Here is a 19,699-nt window from a genome sequence, read left to right as displayed (position 1 = left end):
CCTCATCAAGTCTGGTCCTAGACCAATGGACACACACATCGGCATAAACCCCTGCATAAAACAGACTGTAGAAATCAGAGGTAATACTGCTATTCTTTGATCCTGCCCAACCACAGACACCAACAGCAAACCAAACCAAGGAAACCCAAGTACCTGCGTAGCTCATGAAGTTACTGAACGGTGTGTTTAGAAAACTGTGAAAACCGCATGTGTCATTGCCAGGTCCAGGATCTCCACACAGCTTGTGCTTAGGAGCAGGGTTGGTGTCACTGCAGAGGTCCCCAGTCTCGAAGGAGGGCTCAGTTTCCATGCACGGATCGCTGCAGGAGAGGATCTCTGAGATTCCCCGGAAGACGTGATAGAGGCCCAGGCTGTGCCCAATTTCATGAATCATCGTGTGTGTGTGGCCAGGGATTCCATAGAAAGAAGGATTCAGCACAATGCCACCTGCAAGGGGAAGAGAGAAGAGCTTTGTTTGCCTTGTCTTCCTCAGAACAGCAAGAGAAAGGGAAAGGAAGACAATCCTAAGGGCAGATCCACTGGCAGTTCATTGGATCCTCTATAGCACAGACTGTTTTTTGCACAATCGGGAACATCGCCTGCTCAGAGAAACTGCACAGCAAGGTTTAATCTCACCCTTAATCTGGGGCTCTAAGGATGAGGAATCATGGGACAAAGCCCAATGTCCTAAACCAAAAACACAGTAACAATCGGTCTTTCCACTGAATATGGTCAGTTTGGTTGGTTTGTTAACTCAAAAAAAATCCTACATGCAATTACCTCATACTATGCAATTTCAAATCATTTAGTGTACTTAAATAGAAGGATTCTGCCCAGAAAAGTGTAAGCAATGCATTTGATACCAAGAGTCAAACAAAACATAGCTGAAGCACTCTCTGTATACTATTCCACAGAGTAAAGATATAATAGAAGCCCATTAACTTCTGAAACACCCTAAAAATTACAGCAGGTTGCACCAATATTTGCAAACTAATAGCTGGACAAAGACAACAGAATACACCCAAGGCTGGAACAGTCTTTGTGGGGTGTGCTCTGATCATATAAACAGCTTTGAAGTAACTGTCAGAAACACACACTGTTCAAACACTCAGACAAGCCTAGTTTGATCAGAACCGCACAGTCCACTAATGAATATGCATAAGTCTAATGTGTCAAAAAATATGAAATCCTGGAATGTGATAATTCTAAAAGAATTGCATGGTTGTTAAATGTGCACAAAGAAAACCAATGGTGATTTTTTTGTTGTATGCATTATGGGATGTGTAGATAAGCAAACAGTAAATTAGTCAGGCTTTACAGTATATTGAATTAATCATAAGAATTACATTTTTAGCTCAGCTAGATGTACCTTTGGATTTATGATATGCTTCATATTTTCTTTATTTAGCTTGTTGACCTCAACTTTTCCAAGCCTTTTATTTAAAACTGTTTGTGTATATTGCCTACCATGAGAACGGGAGACTGCTTTGTAAAAGTTATAGTGGGAAAATAAATCTTGGATATGGTACACTAATAATTTAGTGACAATGAGGAGAGAAAAGGTTTTGGCAGGAGGAACTTTATTGGTGACTGTAGTGCAGGGAAGATGAGATCACCGGGTTCTGACACACCATAGACTCTTCCTTCTCATCTGCCTGGAGACTTGGTTGCAATAACCATGGAATTCCAGGAAAACAAGACTGAAAAGATCTTAAGAAGTCATCTAATTCCACTCTCAAACAACGCAGGACCAATTAGGAGTATACCATCCCTCAGACATATTGGTCTAATGTCTCTTTACAACCCCTGATGACATGACTACCCCAGCAATCAATTTCAGCACTCAGTATCCTTACGGCTGCAAGGATTTAACTCGCATCTAATCTGAATTGATTTTTTGGCAATTTAAGTTCATGACTTCAAGTCCTGCCTCACACGGATACAAAGAACAGAAGGTTCTCCTCCCCTTTCATCAGCTTTTATGAGATTGTCATCATCCCCACTTCAGGCTCTTTTCCTTCAGTCTGAATAACCGCAATCCATTCAACCTTTCCTTGTAGCTCAATCCTTTTTCTAGACCTCCCTGACCATTGTTCTCCTTTGGTTTTCCCAATTGTCTCACGTTTTCCTTCGAGTACACTGTCCACACGTGATACAGTGCTCCAGCTGAAATTTTATCAATGCTGAAGAGAGAGGAAGGACCACTTCGGATGTCTTGCAAGGACACATGCAAGTTTAAACACAGACACAAAAGAGTGAACAAAATCAATCACACTGCAACACCAGCCTGTTTTGCCACATGCAGCATCTGCACATCCTTTTCACAGCACTGCACTGGTCCTTACACTAGCTCTCCACAGGCCCAATTAATTGTCTACAGACCTACCAGTATGCAGCCACTGCAATCCCCATCTTCCTTGCATCCCTTTCTCCCCCTTTATACAATACATGCTCTGAGTCCTCTGGTGCTCGCGGTCTACCCATGTGGAGCCATTTACACCCGGAGAGTACCCTGGTATATTGTTTTGTGAGGGTCTCTTTCCCAAAGATACTTCCAGGGTTTGTTTTCCAATGGCAGGAGTATTGGTGAAATTCCTCAGCAGGACATGCCTTCAAAATAAAGGCTGGGTAAATGGTTCTGGCACTGGACAGCCCTGAAGCAGCTGGAGAGGGAGATTTTATTTTTGCCTTTGTTGAAAATTTATATTTTTCACAGCTGTCAACAATCTAAATCAATTGCAGTTTTACAGAAAAGATAAACTCCCTCACCCAGACAATCTCTATCCCAGCCTTTAGATCTGCACCACAGGACATATTTCATATTTTTTATTAAGTACATATTGGATTTATAGAAGAGAGTAAAAAAGATTAAAGATGAATTCTTACAGACCAAGCACAGGTCTGGGAGGCCTATTATGACAGGAAATTATGATCATTATTTATTTATTTTTACTTTTTTCCACTGCAAGTCAACTTTAAACTGTTGGCTAATGTCTTTTTTTTCTTGTGAGATCTTATTTTGGTCAATGAATTCTGTCAATGCACTGTAGGAGCTGAATTTAAATTGTTTTGCTCAGGCATGATGTTGACAATTAGCTTAACGAAGTGACAGAAGAACTCATCAGGGCTTTGGGCGAGCCCCAGTCCTCTTGCAGAAGGTTCTTCTTGGCACTCTGGAGCTCTCCCCTTGTTCTCTGCTCCCTGCCATGGCAACACCAAGGGAAGCTGTGAAAATACTCATTTAAGGAAGGATCGGCTATATTGCAGCCTTATTTCACTCCAGCAGTGGCATTAGGGCTAATGTTTCCCACCAGCAACCCATACTGTTGTACAATCAGAAGCAAACAGAGTTACTGTGGGGCTAGTGCAGGAGTAGGGGGTTGTGGTATTACAAAGTGACAGAAATCACAGCAGTGTGGGTGCTGGCCGAGGCTGGGGTTAATATCTATCTTTGTTTTTGCCACAGGATGTTGCCATGGGGAATGCTCACTGGCAGGCATTTACAGCGTCTTGTTTTGGGTGCCCCCAGCAGGACCCCATGGAGATGGGGCTGGAGGCAAGTCAGAGTGCAAGTGGCTTCACTTCCAGCCTAGCTTGGCAGGAGACTGGATGTGTGTCAGTGTCGGTGCTTGGGAAGGGAAGTTTGCTCACACTTCTTCTGGAGCAGCTGTGGAGCTGGATGTTGTAATAAAACGTTTACTAATGGAAGTAGGGCAGCCAGCTCCAACTGCCTGGTCAGACCATGGAGTCTCTCTCAGCTATAGAGACAGGTGACTATAAAGAGATGTTAACATCTAGGTCTTGGGGTAATGTACTTTTGAACACGGAAAAGCCTCCCTGACTGATGGCTCGGTTGCAGTTCAGCTCTCGTAGTATGCTTTAGAATAATAAACACCATATTTTGCTCTCCTTGTCTAGGTTTACATTAGCCACATCGTTTTTGTTTTGCTCAACGTGGGGTTGGGTAATATAAAAACTGGCTGAAACAGCCCTTCACAAAGACTGAACTTGGCTGAAACTAGACTTCACTTCCAGCCTAGGAAGGTCTACACAGGCTGGAGAAATATCTGGAAAACTTGTGAGAATCCCTGCTCTTATAAGATGACCAGATCAGGTTTGCAGCCCCAGGGAGGTTTGTGCAGTTAAGAGAAGTACACACAGACTCAGTCGGTGCCTTCTGAACCTTTTCAGGTTCATCTGACATTCTGCAAGGAGCACAGGTCCAGTGGCACTGCAGGTGTCAGGGCAATGAGTCATTTGGGAGGTTGCACAGCTTTGTCTGGATCCCTGGGTTCCAGCAGCCATAGTCAGCAACCTAGTTATGAAACATGCAGGGCAATCTGCAGGGTAGTGAACTCTTTCCAGTTCCACTCAAATGAACATTAGAAATACAATCTCTCAGCAGTTTGCTCTTTTGCACATTGGTAGAGAAAAAAAGCAACAAATTTTAACTACAGCCTGTAGGAAAATTAATTGAACACTTACTAAGTAATGAACTAAGGATCAGAACGTAACAGGCTAAGGTTAAAAATTCACTTCTGTCTAGCATCCCCCCACCTATCCCCCCAATCTTCTTCTCAAAGTGCTCCCATGGAGCAAATGCCCTCTAAAGTAGCTTCACTTAAAAGGTGAAATACTTTCAGCTTGACATCATCTACAAATACCATAATATGCTTTGGGTTTATAACCTAATATTTTCCTGGTTGTGAGCCAGTATCTGGGAATCGTGAAATACTTTTTTTCCCCTGACTATATATTAGAGGAATGATAAGAAATCAGAACAGAGCTTAACGCATATTTGTCTTTCCTTCTTAGCGCCTCAAAAGAATGCTTTACAAAGAAGAAACATCTTTATCACTCACCTAGATGCATCAAGGCTTCCTTGTCCCAGGGCCAAGTTGCCACTCCAGCCAGCTCTTCCTCGGAGGAATTGGCAAAGAAGATATTGAGGTGTGTGGATCCATCCAGTTTGAGTATGTTCTTTAGTTCATTGACATCTAAGTATGCTCTGTAGAAAAAGAAAAGCGCTTTTTTTTTTCCCTATAGGTGCCAGAAAAAGCAACAAAGTATTGAAGAAGTCCTGCAATCCAGGCAAAGATCTTACAATATCCTGCATATCAGTCACCTGAAATATTTTAATAATCCACTCCCAAACTTCAATTACTTTGCATTCATGTAGTGAATCTCATCTAAGGACTTCAGGCCATCGATTAACTAAGGCCACAAAATCCAAGGTAAATATATAAAGCTGTCCACATTCCTAAGATAAGTATAGGAATCTATTTATTATGAATGTAATTAACCATGTATTATGGTCAGTAAATCTTTTTATATCAGCAGTTACCTTGCACATTTCCTCTAAGCTGTTTATTATTGTTACCTCTAATTTTCCTTCACAGTAACAAGTTTCAGATCTTCAGGCTGGTGCAACAACTTAACACCAGCTCACAAAGTTACTCCTTTAGCACCAGTGGCAGTCACTTCTGCTGAGTTGTACATGGTCTAACCCTGACATAGGACGGTTGTTTGGGAATTGCTATTTCCAGCAAGCAAAGTTGAAACAAAAGATCTCCTTGCAGAAGATCTCCACAGGAGTGGTACCATACCATGACATAAATTCCTAGGGCTCCTTAAGGTGAGCAGCATTTCTTCTTGGCTTTTGGGACGTCTGGAGGTTACAAAGCAATCTTCTTGCAGACAAGCAAAGCCAATCCCTTAAGCTTGATGGCCACTGGAAGTACTTTGAGCACTCCTTTGAAGGAGTAGACTTTGTCAATACTGGAATACAGGAGGAGCTACCTGCCGAAGCATGTACCATGGTGCCACACTGCTTTCAGTGGCAGTGATGCTCTAACTCAGAGTAAAGCTGGAGAATGTGAAACGTTAAGAGTAAACCCATTGCTTCTTTGTCTCCAGCTCACATTGTCCTTTGATGTTAAGTGTTGTGCTAACACATAATCTAAAACAAGGATGAGTTGTACTATCTTCACCGGACAGGTGGAAACAATGGCAAGAGAGATCACACTGAGTCAAGCATGGCTGACTAGCTTGTAAGGAAAGGACACCATGATGGTCTTGAGCAGGTTGATTCCTGCTTCCTAAAGTCCCCCTTTCCGTATGTGCATGGGTGTGTATAGGGCTCATGTAGCTCTCACAAACCAAACGCACTCACATTCAGTAAGTAGGGTTCCTTGCATACTTTGCAAGGCTTTCGTTCCCAGAAGGGTGAAGAAAAAATAGGGGAGCTGGCTCAGCACCAAGATCTTTCTGTCCTTCCCTGGAGGACTCCCCAGTGGAAAACACATTCATATTTCCACAATAGCTTCCCCTGCCACTTGCTGAAGTCATTGCCTCCAAAATAGTTCATGGCTGGGTGTCCCCAGGCCCTCACTGACTCATGGAGGAAGACGCGCTCTTTGGGGACACCAGTGGAAGGGTATGTTTCCATTCCATACAGTGTTTATCTTCCAATCAAATGTGGATGACATCCTGAAGGACAGGTCAGCACTGTGACCCTTTACACATTTCTCATCTTTCCACTGTTCCCAACACATCTATGGAAAATACACAGATCTTTCCCTTAGCTCCTCAAGCTTGTTCTGCATGTATCTGCACAATGTTCTGAGGCTGCACTTAATCTATTTCCAGGATCTTCTTTGTGCCTTTGAAAACATCTTTTCCAAACATGGGCTTATACTTACACATGTCCATGAGCAATAGCCTGAAATTACATACAAGAACTAATGTGCGTTTCCAAATGGAAGTGTAAGTGCATTGGGGGAATATGTGACGGAGGATGTGTGTATGTGAAGGGGACGATGTGTATGCCTGCACATACGGCAGCATCAGTAAAAGACGGTGAGCAAAAGTGTAAGAGAGAATGTGGGAGTGATGTGATACTTCGTGCAAGAGAGAAAAGGACAGAAACAGAAGCATTGCGTACCTCTGAGTAGAAAAATGTTTGTGTGTTTTGTATCACAGCGGGAAGGAAAGGCCCGCTGTCTGTATTGAGACTGCAGTTGTTGACTCTGGATGCAGATACTTTATGGCCTATGCAAATCCCTGTAGGAGTAACTATAATCAAACTCCCCTCCTGAGATTACCATTTTTATCCTCGCTCTTCTCTTATGGTTTCAAATAATCTAAACTAATATTTCTTTATTCTCAGCTGCCTCTTTGCTTATTGCTTACACAATCCAATCCCCATTTATATCCTCAGTGCATGGCCACAATCGCTCTGTCACTTGCATACAGGCAATGTGCCTCAACATCTAGGGCTCTTTTGTACATGGATTATTACTGCAGACAACATCCAGAGCAGACAGCATTTAACTAATTGGCCAGTGATATCAGTGCATCACCGAGACTGAACTCACGTCTTATGTAAATCCACCGTACTAAGTCAATCAGACTTGGTTTTATAGTATTTCTCTGACCACTAATTCTCTGCCAGACACTGAAAGTCTGCGAATGAGCAGAATATATTCAAACGGTGTAAGAACAGAATGCTAAGAGCATTTTTAGCAAAGGGTCTGCACAGGAGTAGGTGTAAACAGATCATGCTTGGGAGGAAGCAAATGCATACCCCTTTGTAAAAGTAGTCAGCAACCCCCAACACATAAACATGCTCAAGCATTTAGCTCAGGCAAATCCCTTGTAAGCGTGTGAACATGTGCCTGCATGTGCGTGCATGAACGGAGGTGTGAGTGTGAAAGCAAGGGTTTGGATTGTGCACACATGCAAGACAGCCAAGAGTATGTATGCAAAGGAACCAGCGCGCGTGTGTGTAAGAGATAAAAACACGAGCTGGAATTCCATCCTCTCCTTCCTCCCCATGTTTCTAATAACCTCCCATCCCTATCCATCATCACCACATTCCTACACTCAAGGAGGCATAAATTAACTACTTTTGCAGTTCATGTCCAACTACGTAGCCGCAGGCAGCAGACCCAACAGTTACCAGGTCAAAATAGTTTTCAGTTATTGCGTTGGACTAGGCTGACTCCCCCCTGCTGCCGCGGCTGCTTTGTTATCAGCCCAGACTATCTGACCCAATGCAATCTGTGAGCATTGCTTACACTTCTCAAGGTTATGTGGGTCCCCTGATAGAGGACATAATGTCTGTCACATGGGCTCGTGCCAAAGAGAGCCAAAGAGCCCAGCCTTTCCAGCACTGCCAAACTCGCATTTCAAAGACATGAGTGCAGTCTTGGAAAGGGATCAAAGCCTTTCCAACTGTCATTAGAATATTTCCTTTATGCATCTCTCCGTGAGTGCCAGCAACATATTTCATAAAATTCATTGGCTCGAGATGGTACCTCCAATATAAACCTGAATGAGGGAACTGTCAGGGCAAGTCTATGTGGAAAACAAAACAAAACCCAAAGCACAACAAAACACGTGTAATTCCTGTAATGGAAAAAACATACGATGCTGTGAGCGTGCCTTGCCCAAGAAAGCCTAATGAGCCTATTAGTGCATCATAAAAGATCTCCTTTGCTGGAATCTGTTTTAGACATAGAAATTCTATGGGCTGTTTAAGGCCATTTGGGACACCAAATCATATCAGGCAATGTGCACATTCCCACCCAAATCTTTTCACCAACTTATTTGTCCAATGCACAGCTTCGGTTTGCTTTTTTCCTCCACTGCAGTGTAAATAGCCCTCTGAAACTGTACTGTACAGCAGCTCGTCCTTATCCAGTAAGCCCCAGAACTCAGCAGTAATACGTATCCCGTACAGTGCTCCAGTTTCAGTCTAATGGAGTCTTCAGCTCATCCAGCAGTGTCTCGCGACCGCCCTGCCCGCCATGCAGCCTGCCCCATCAGTCACATGAGCCATTATCCCCGTGCCCGTCTCATCTGTCAAGCCCGTTTCCCGTCCATTTGGGCTGTGGCTTCGCTGCAGCAGGACTCGTCCCCGGGCGGTGAGGTGAAGCCCCCAGCCAGCAGCCCCATCTGCCCATGGGGGCCACTGCGAGGAGCTCCCTTCTGCCGGCCCTCAGCTCCAAAGCCAAATCCAGCCACAAATCTCTGCTGCTTAGCTACAAGCGTATTTGACAATGGCTTTTAAACTCGGGTGGTATCAGGTCTAATCGTATTAAATCTGGCCTTGGTGACTGGAGTCGAGCAGTTTTGTAACTGGGTTGGAAACTCTTCCTCCCTCATTTTCTTCCATGTCAGAGAGTGGCTTTCCCGTGTTTCCCTAATGTGGCTGGGTGCAGCCTCTTGCACTCATGGTTGTTTTTGCAAGGAACACGGAGCCTTCCAGCCCTTATTGTTAGGAAATGTTTTCTACTGTTTGCTCTGAGTTATTCTCTATTTGACTTTGTTTTGGTTTTTTCCTTCAAAGACAAGTGTCACTTTACAGCAAGAAAATAAACAGAGTACTTAAGGGATTATTTGCAAGACCCCACCCAAACACAGAGCAGGAACTTTGCTATCTGCTCACTATGGAGCATGGTCTCCAACTGCCTGATGAATTTGTTAGGAATAAAAGGCACTGCATTTCATCATTTAAAAAAAACAACAAAACAAACCAAAACCACCAGCATCTTCTGAATTGGGAAGTTAGCCTCAAAAAGTCTCCATTTTATCTCTTGACATACAGTGTCCTATCCTTTACCTAGCAGGTTCAGCATATGGCAGGACAGAGTAAATCTGCTGGAATCACAGGGACCCAGCACATCACTTTCCTTCCCAAGACTCCTTCTTTCTGTTTTCATTTGGTGCTCTCAAAACAGCGCTCAGCCCAGCCTAAACCATGGCATACGATTTAGCAGACAGAGAGAAGGCAATTCTGGACAGCCCTGGCAATACTTGCCGGTAGCCTGTGACAGATCCAGGTGTGGTTCCCAATGTGGTGTGGCTGATACGTCGCAGTGGTGTTCCCTTGGTCCCAGGATTGACACTAACTCATTAGAGCAGCAAAGACCACAGCAGCCGGTGTGTGGACAGGCACTCACCAACTCTCTGTCCCATTTGTTCAAGCAACACAGGGGGCCCAAGGTTTTAGGGTGCAGTGTCCACCTAGACATTTTCAGTATCTGCAGTGAACAGCAAGGATGGTTTTGAGATAAATGACGTTCTTCCTGAAGATAATGGCAAGAGCCGTGACTTCAACAGCACTGAAAGCTGACCTTGAAATGGGGCCATTTGGCAGACGTGCACAATTGTAATTTAGCTTTTCCCCCTGTGATTTCTCAGTCTTGGGTGGTTAGACATGGAACTCTCCTTTTGCAGACACAGTGTTGATGCCAGTGTATAAGCTGCCTTTTGCTTTCTGCCATAGAGTCCCAGAAAAACAAGTCTGGAAAGGATGTCCAGAGACCATCGCTGGTAGCCCTCCACCCCAAAGCAGGGTCATCTCAATATGTCACACCAAGCAAATTTTTATCTAGCTCATACTTAAGGCCACACATGACAAGGACTCTGCCACTGCCCCAGCAACCTGCAGCCCATGTTTCAATAGCTTTACGGTCAGGAAGTTTTTCTGAAGGTCTACCTGAATCTTTTTTTCTGCAACAGATGTGCATGATTATTTGTGCCATTCACCACAGACAGGGAGATTAGATGATTCCTTTCTGCTTTACCAAACCTATTACTTATTTGAAAGCTTATTATATCTCTTGTAAACCATCTCATTTTTAGGCTAAAACCACCTTATTGCTTCAGCCTTTCCCCACTGGTTTGTTGTTTTTTTTTTTTTTTTTAAAGGACCTCTGGTCATTTCTGATGCTCTCATCTGCACTCTGCACATCTTTCTCAGAGGCAGGTCATCAAAAGAGGACACAGTCCTCAAGCTGAGAGCTTATCAGTGCCATGTAACTGCTACATTTGTCCTGTCTATCACCTCCAACCTGACATAAAGTACACAGTAGAGATTTCAGACCTACAAACATTTCTAACATTTTTTTCTTCTTTTTTGCCTGAAGTGCTACAGGTCTATCAAAAACCTGAACAAAAAAAGACAACCTACAAACCCTCTTTAGCAGCGGACTTGCAATAAAACTTTTGTCTGACCCGATGTTAAAGATCTGCCTTTGCTGGCAGATTTAATTTTGCTCCTCATTTCAGACGGATTGCCATAAATCATGTGAAGCAGGAAGCGTGCCTCATCTACATTTAGTTTAGTGTTAATTTAAGACACTGGTGTAAGTGTAGTAAAAGTCATGATAATTTATTGATAAAGGTATAAATCTTTCAGTGATTGGGACACAGCCTGAAATAGAGCGGAGCCAGAATATTACAAAGTGAAAGGCTTCAGGTCCCAATTTAGATCCAGATCACTGCCTGTGTTCACACTGAAATCCAAATGTGTAACTGTAATTCCGACCGCATCCAAACCAGGCAGTCACTAGGTCATGTCCACAAGCATAAATTGCAAGTTCTGTCAGCACATGTAGGCTTGGCAGCTTTTAAAGAACTTTGGTTTATCCGCTGCAGCAAAATGTCCTCTACAGCCCCCAAATCTGATCTCCCATTACAAGAAAGGAGGAATGTTTTTTGGGAAAAAAAAAAATAATGATAAGGATCCAAGAAAAGATACTTAGGATAATTGTTCAAATATAAACCCAGCTTCTTGGGTAGGTTTGGTAGCCTGTGCTGAACTCCGTAGCACTCTCTGTGACACTGCTAATGCATTCAGGTTAGACGGTTAAAGCTGGACGAGGTTTTTTTACATCGGTGGCAGGTCCTACAGTTAAGACAAACCCTAAGCAACATGTATTACAAAATAAAAGCCCACATGGCTACAAAAGTCTGGGTGTTTGTTGATCCTAGGGTGCCTTCTTTTCCAAACTGAATTAATTCTACCATTATGCTAGTGACTCAGGCTTTAGTCACCCTGTGAAGATAAAATATTAAAAAAAATTATAGAAAGAAAATAAGATTTTTACTATGCAAAATATGGGAATCCTTTGGGTCTGGGTTTTCTTTATCCTGCAACAGAGACTGAGAGCAGCTCCTTGGTCTAAAGTAGAGAATTTTTACAATTGTCAAGTCACCAGTTTCACTCCATTTGCTTTGAAATGCTGGCTTTCCAGCAGGACAGTCCTAGAAATAAGCACATTTCTACTGTAACATTTTGCACTATACATCTGTAGGACTGCAAGGAAAAAAAACACCCCATACATAAAGGAAATTATTTGCTACTAAGTTCTAAAAATCAGTATTATCATCTATAGAACCCTAATGGTGCACCCCTGCTCAGCCCTATCTGACTTTCTCGTAGAAGACCTCTAATAAATGATATAGCTTTATTCCATGCAATCGCTTATAGATAACTTCTGGATGTTGTAAATGCAATATCTACTTAGTGGGCTGAACCACAGCAACAGGTTGGAAGAAACCTGATGGTTAGACTACTCCAAGCCTAGCTCTGGGTCCTCTTTCGGTTTGGTTCATGTGAGCTTGCACTTTGAGCCAACTTCTGTTCTCACTGGGTTGCACACAAATATCAGCTCTGACTGGGATGTATTTGCTCCAGTGTAAATCTAGAGTTAGTGAGAGCAAAATTTGATTCTCAAAGTGCAGCTTCAGGTTCAAATCCAAAATCTCAAAGGAAACCTCAGTTGAAACGATCAATTTTTGCCCAATTTCTGGCCAACGCAACTTGCTTTTTTAAGGAGGGAGGCGGGTTTCCTCAGATCTCCACACGGATTCTCTCAAAGGTTTGTAAATCCTTGCCAAATCCTTCACAAACCTGGGCTGAGATTCAGAAATACAGTGAAAATGGATCCCCCCCCCCCGCACTTTCTCTGCTGGTTCTGGCCAGGATAAGAAAGAGTAGAGGCTCAGGGAAAAAGATGATGCAAAATTTTTCAAATGTCAAACATGTTCTGTCTGAGCTCTGGGCAGAAATTTGGGGTGGCTGTTAACGTACACAAAATTATTTGTTCCCTCTCTCCCTTTATCCTCCCAGGGTTTACTGCCGACTTCTTATACCAGAGACCCCACCTTTATATAACCTCTATGTAGGTTTATAAAGAGTTGCAGTGCTACAGACCATAAATATGCGATCACTGAGCCTTATTCCTTTGCAAGGTCTATGTCCGAGAGTGGAGCAACATTTGAGTTCACTTGTGCAGCAAGAACTGAAAAGCTCCGTTTCCTCGCACAACCATAAAAAATAATTAAGCTAACCGACTACACAGAACTAGGAAAAGATATGCTGGCTGGCCAACTTGCAGGAAGAAAAAAGAAAACAAAGGGAAAGCCTTGGCAAAGAGAATTGTGATCTTACTGTACAATTAACTTCTGAGACAGTGAGTAGGATTAAAGCATGGAACATTTCAAGACGCATCTCTTTAAAATAGCAAAGCATTATGAAGCATATATGCACATTTCACAGACCTTTGAAATCAGCAGCACTGGCAGGTTTATTTGTTTTGATTGTCTCTTTTTCCTTCTTTTACTACTTTGGGTTTTTTTTTCTCTCTCCTTTTCAAGACTAGAGCCAAATGACCCATGAGAAATGTACTGTAATTTGTCTCTTATCCATCCCTCATCTCCATCTGATATTCCCTCTGCCCTGGTTACCCTGATGTTTTTCCAGACTCTACAGGCTGAACCATTGTAACAAGGAGAAAAGTCAAACGATAAAGAAAGAAGTGGCGTTAGGATATTTTCAGGAACCCGTTCTGTTAAAACAGATTTCCTTTGCCGCTTTATGAAAACCTCTTTTGGCTGCAGCAAACCTCATTCACGTATACTCGAGAATTTAAATCACTGTAGGAAGGTATATATATTTTAGGCTATTTTAACCATTAGTTATACTGCTTGGCACTTCCACAGTGCTTCCCCTCTGGGCCTCAAAATGCTTCCTAAACATGAAGAGAGAAATTCCACTCTGGTCAAAGCCCTGACACAAGCCCTCTGCACCACTCCAAACCCCGTCCAAGGGCTTAAGTGATACTAAAGCGGGACAAGAACCCTTGCGCTGGGCCTCCCCTCAAGAAATTTTACCATGACTGAAGAAGCCATGAAATAGGCAAACGGAATAATTTTCCTTGTCTTCCGAATGGGAAAACTGAGGTAAAGAAATGCAGTAATTTGTTCAAAGTAACAAAATCATTCAGGGTGACAGCTAGGATTAGAAGCTCGATCTCTTGAGCCTATGTTCTGTGATAATATGGATCATTTTTCTTTTAAATAAGTGGTGGCTTGTGTTACTGATCCTTTACGTTTTCTGCTGGTGGCCACTAATCATATTTTACAAGCCTTTACTCTTATTTTACAATCTTTTCCTCATATTTTACAATCTCCAAAAACGTCCTAAAGGTCCGATGTTCAGCAGATGGAAAGTCAGAGCTCCCTACAATAAGCTGGTCCTTCCTGAATCCCTCGGCTTCACTGTTTCTGAAGACAACGTAGCACATTCACTTCATAAACAGATTCTCTTGTGGAACCAGGGCTCTGCTTTCAATGAGCGAGCAGCCACCGTTCTAATAATATTTGGCATTTACATACCACCTTTCATCCCAAAGCTTCCAAGAACAACCAACAGATACGTGCATAGCACACCACACAACAGTTCAAATAAAGGACATTTTGGTTTCAGTCACCAGAACAAACCTGATTTTTTTATGAAAAGCACCAGAGACCAGGAATGCAGCCTGTCATCACTCCATGGAATCAGGTCAAGAGTTAGGTAGAGCTTCTGTTAATCAGACTGGAACTTAGAGATCAAGAGGAGACTTGAGGCTTTGACACAGAATTTTCTTTAATTATAGGAGTAACTCATAGCCACTCTCTGTATTAAAGTTGTCTAATAATTTCCACTACTAATATTCAACTCCAGCCTTGTCTTTCTCATCTCCATCCCCGTGGCTGTGGGGTCAGGCTTGAGGTCACATTTGCAGCCTGCCCAAACAAGTGCCTGGCTGGCGTGACCCTTGGGAGCCATGGCTGGAGTGACCCAGGTTTTGGAACTTCTGGAGCACTGGGAAATGCTTTGTGTCCCCTCTTTAGAGTCCACGGAAAGCATGGGGCTACCCTACTGCGTGGATACTGCTCTGTCCTGGGCTCCATCTACCTGTGCATCTGCCCTTGTAAGCAGGCAACCGCAGGCAGGCAGGATGGTCAGGACCCTGCCTGGGTGGGCTCTGGGGGGTCACCTACCGTGGGAATATTTGGGATTTTTAGGAAGCCGAACACTGGTCGGGGTAGGGAGCACTGTGGCCTTGGGGTGCTCGCAGTTAGACTGCAATTAGTCACAGCTCCTGCACAAGGGTGACACGTGGCACTGTCCCTGCTGAGGTGTGCAGCTGGGACTTTAAGGGGCTGGTCCTTTAGCATCTTCCCTAGTCAACACGCAGTAAAAAATGCAGGATGAAAAAAGAACAAGATCAAATTCTTTGCTCCTTTCATCTCACTTTTTGACACTAATCCTCCCTGCACATAAACCCCGTGCCACAAAGTGAGATATACATTGCTATTGGAATGAAGGGCGACTTGGAATCAGGCCGACACCAGCAAAAAAATAAAATAAAATCATATATAACCACAAAGGACCTAGCATGTTTATTACAAATACTTCTGGAGTTGATGGGCCAAAATAACCAGTCCAAATATGCATCTTGCAAAACATCACTTTTGCTTTGGAGATGCCGCTTCTTTTCTGTTTTTGTTTTTACAACTCATGGACTTCCAAATCTCATTTCTTAACCTCCTGGCAGGGTTGTGCATAAAGTTGGTCCTGCTGCAGTGGGCAGATCATCAATGGCTTATGGTTAGGATAATCCCAATTTTCCTCTTTTCTGAGAAAGAAATGAAAACCTGATTCAAATGAGACTGGCTGAAATTTCCTCTTATTTCATCTTATGCAGGAAAGGGTAGGAGACACCAAAGTGAGATCACAAGGAACACAGTCTGGTGATGGAGACTTCAATTCAGGGAAACCAAGAAAAGCTTGTGCCCTGGCACTAAAAGCCTCACATTTTCAGAGTTCATGAGATTTTCTTCTCCCTGTTACAACGAAGGACTAATATTTAGCTCTTTTTGTTTTCTGTTTTTTTCAGGGGCTACTGATGGATCATACCAGCAAGTAAGTCTTTATCTTCAACAGCGAAGTCTTGAACACATTTTTTAAGGAAAAAAAAAAAAAAAGAAAATTGAATAGTCAGAGTCAAAGACCCACTAAATATTATGAGATCTACGAAAGCTGGTTACTCTTGTTCTTTCCCAGCAGTGAAGAAATTACAAGGAAACAGAAAATGTCAGCTGCTGAAACAGAATTTCACATAAGAACATTTAGCTTTGAAGTTTCCAGAATCCACAGTAAATTGTCAGGTGATCTAGCAGAAACACCAACACACCTGCAATGAAAACAGTTCAGAGTTGCAGAAATAAAATATTGTGGACAGTGTATTTTCTAAATCCAACAATTTTTTTTTTGGAGGGGGGGTGTGGTTTTTTTTAATTTCTATTCCTGTTCACTAGGAAGACAGAAAGAAAGGAAAAGAGCAAACAGGAGAGAGGACTTAGTAGATCGTGACTTTGTCAAGCAACTACTGTTGGGAGACGAAACGTGGCAGCAATGGCTGTAACAGATACTGCTAACATAATTAACTCCCTGACATCAAAATCCTGCCCCTCATTTCTCTCTGTTGAGCCAGAGACAAACAGCAGGAGGAAAGATGTAAATGTGTCTTTTCCAAACACTCAAGAATGTTTAGACTTTCTGGTTTTTAAACCTGTGCAGGACCTGCAACTTCTGCATAGATACAAGGTAAAGCAAATACCATTGTACATGCGTGCTTCTGAGAGCGGATGTTTCTTGAACTGAAGGTTATATCAAGTAGAGAAGGTCCTCTACCCCTTAAGTAAATAGTGGGCATCTAATGCCCAGGTTATTAGTCGGATGGAAGGACATTTGAGTTGCCTCACATATGGATCTGCTGACATGTGTACCAGAAAACAGGCACTGTAAGTCCAAAACATAAAGCTGATTGTAAGTATTCCCTGGAGGACACATTTCCCAAGACCCTACAAAATTGGACTGGCAGCTTATGAAACGTACAATACTGATCCAGCATGTAACAGTAAACTATAGGAAATCATACCCATATATTTGGCCTTCAGACATGAGTGCAGAAATTGCCTGTTTTGGCACCACAAGCCTGTGGATCCACTTGAATCAAACACAGACCTCTTGCAAAGGGCTACGAGAATGCAAAGGTCTGTTCTCCATTGTCGCATACTAACACAAGAGGGGGAAAACTCTAATTTTCCTTTATGGCAAATTTCTTGACCAACTTCTGCCACGAGTACGACTGCTATAGACAGGCCATGCAGTTTAATTTCCCCATAATATTTGCACCCTTTGTCACTTTATTTGCATATCTCAACCACACATCAACTTTTGCTCTGGTTTGCTGCAGTAATTTATTGGTAACATGTCACTAACAACTACTACAGGACTTAAGATCTTGATGCCTACACAACTAGCTTTGCAAAGGATCCAGCAAAAATTGCAGGTTGTCATTTTTGTCCACTGTTTCCCACACATAGACCCTGAATTATACAAACCTGCATTTATAAAACGTATGTCAGCATGAAATGCCTTGCAGCTCCCTGTCAAAGACAGAGGGGGGCTGTTATGAATTCCCTCACTTCCACAACTCCTCTGCTGCCAGCTCAAGTACATCTCAAGAACTTTGCAAAACCTGACATGCTGCCTTATTCAGTTGGGGGGGAGGAGAAGGCATCCTGGAACCACATTTTGGGCTATCTCCTCCTCATGCTTGCATAGATCAAAACTGGAAATGCTTCAGGTATTGTTCCCAGAGGGATAAAAAAAAGAACTTTGTGTCTGATCAAGATGAGGATAGCTAAAGATTTGAGCCTGCATTTTTAAGACAAAAGAAGGCATTTTGAAGCAAAAACACATGAATAAATCTATCCCCAGAAGTAAAACTAGTAGAGGAATTCAGAGTGTATGAGGTGGAAGCCAGGAACTCCTAGCCCTTTTCTGAATCCAGCTGGGTGCAGGGGAAGGGGAATCAAACGGCACAGATTTCTTCAGGCAAACTGGGAGAAACACTCTGATGTGTCTGACGGAAGCATTTTACTCTGTGTTTGGAAGTTTATCATGACCGATCAATTCTGGAAGAATTAGTGAGTGAGTTCTGGGTTTTGGCACTGACACAGTCATGGTAAAAAGGCTGGAGGCAAAAGGGAAGTAATTTTCATAACGCTGTGAACTGTTGCCATCAATCCTTACCCAAAACATTTCTTCTACTTGAGTGCAGTGCTGTTCTGTAGGAGCTTTCCTCTTAGCTATTGCCCTTCGTCTCAGGAAGGTTCTCGACCTCACTCGTGCTCTGGATGTAGAGATCCAAGCCAAAGACCAAAGTTTTTGGGAGTTCAATCTTTCTACTCACTTCAAAGAGCTTGGGATATGTAACTTAGGCCAGACAGAAAGCATAACATACGTTTGGAACAACATTATATACATAAAAATAGAAAAGATCGAATGACTGTTAAGGAATGCAGTGTGATGGGGAAGCCTGATGTAAACTGTGCATGGCATTTACATAGCTATTTTCAGCCTCTAACCTAGGTGCTCTGAATCCTAGTGGAAGAACCTACCTTTTCTCCAGCAATTATAAAGACTTTAAGATTTAATTCTCTAAATCATGCCTACGCTGTGTGTCTATACCTGCTGTGAGCAGATGGCATGACTGTTCCCCTAAGGAACTAACTGAGCAACAACTACAAATAGCCAATGCTTATGCTCAGCACTTAGTGCAGTAACATCGAGACTACACATTTTGGGAGGAATCAGCAACTTGCAGAATTAGTCCTTAACAGAAAGCAAGCCAAACATGAAGGCAAAATAAAAACCCTTAACCAGAAATGCCAAGCCCAAACATATTCAGGTATTTCGAATAATGTAAGTTTATGTAATTCTTAATATTTCTCAGGCATGCCTATGTTTGTCTCCATTTGCGCTTGCTGGGATTGAAGACAGGAATCATCAAGCTCATGGAAATCAGGAGATCACAGAAAAATGCTGTTTTGTAATTGTTCTCAACCAGTTCTGCAAACCTAAGCAGTTCAGACAGTTTGGAAACATTTCCATACTCTCTGATGCTCGCATGAAGCAAACTAAGCTCTGGCCTTTTTGAGGTCTACCCATGTTCTCTAAATGAGTGTATCATATTTCTCTATTTACTTAGAATTTTTCACCAGTTAATCTCTCCCTGTCTCATTTTTAATTAAACAAAACAAATAAATGAATCAAGGAAACACAACACAACTTAACGCAAAGCTTTTCAAAGTGTAAAGGGGATTTTGATACCCACACGCTACTGATAGTCAGTGGGTCTTGTCTTGGGAATATAATTCCCTTTTGTGCCTTTGGAAGGCGCACAAAAAATGTGTAGATGATTACAGTGATGGGTCTATTAATTGATATCATCTGGATTTTATGTTATTTAATCAATGTCTGAGCTCTGACTGCAAAAGAAGCTTAAATTGACACCCTCACTCCTTTCTGTTCAACACTCCCTAACCTGTCTTCTTCGATACACGAATGTAATTTGCGAGTCTGACAAGGGCACAAGTCTCATTACATCGTATCACGGAAATTAGAAACGAATCAATAAACAAAGAGGCAAACTCCTGATCAGCTCGTTCCTACCACACAATGTGGAATTCTTCACATTTTACCCCTAATCCCACATCTGATCAGACT

General features: G+C 42.6%; 1 protein-coding gene across 1 annotated transcript in view; it reads right to left on the bottom strand.

The window, feature by feature from the left end:
• PAPPA (pregnancy-associated plasma protein A, pappalysin 1) overlaps positions 1–19,699 on the bottom strand; it is a 179,641-nt gene that overhangs the window by 121,731 nt on the left and 38,211 nt on the right. The window contains exons 3-4 of the mRNA XM_009319278.1: positions 4,863–5,008; positions 154–447 (exon numbers count right to left, since the gene is read on the bottom strand). Of these exons, the coding sequence (XP_009317553.1) occupies positions 154–447; positions 4,863–5,008 (440 nt within the window). The remainder of the gene's footprint in view (positions 1–153; positions 448–4,862; positions 5,009–19,699) is intronic.

Source organism: Pygoscelis adeliae, unplaced genomic scaffold (assembly GCF_000699105.1).
Source record: "Pygoscelis adeliae isolate BGI_AS28 unplaced genomic scaffold, ASM69910v1 Scaffold270, whole genome shotgun sequence".
Lineage (NCBI taxonomy): Eukaryota > Metazoa > Chordata > Aves > Sphenisciformes > Spheniscidae > Pygoscelis > Pygoscelis adeliae.
The sequence above is the reverse complement of the archived record's forward strand: the minus strand, read 5'-3'. Positions and strand labels throughout refer to the sequence as shown.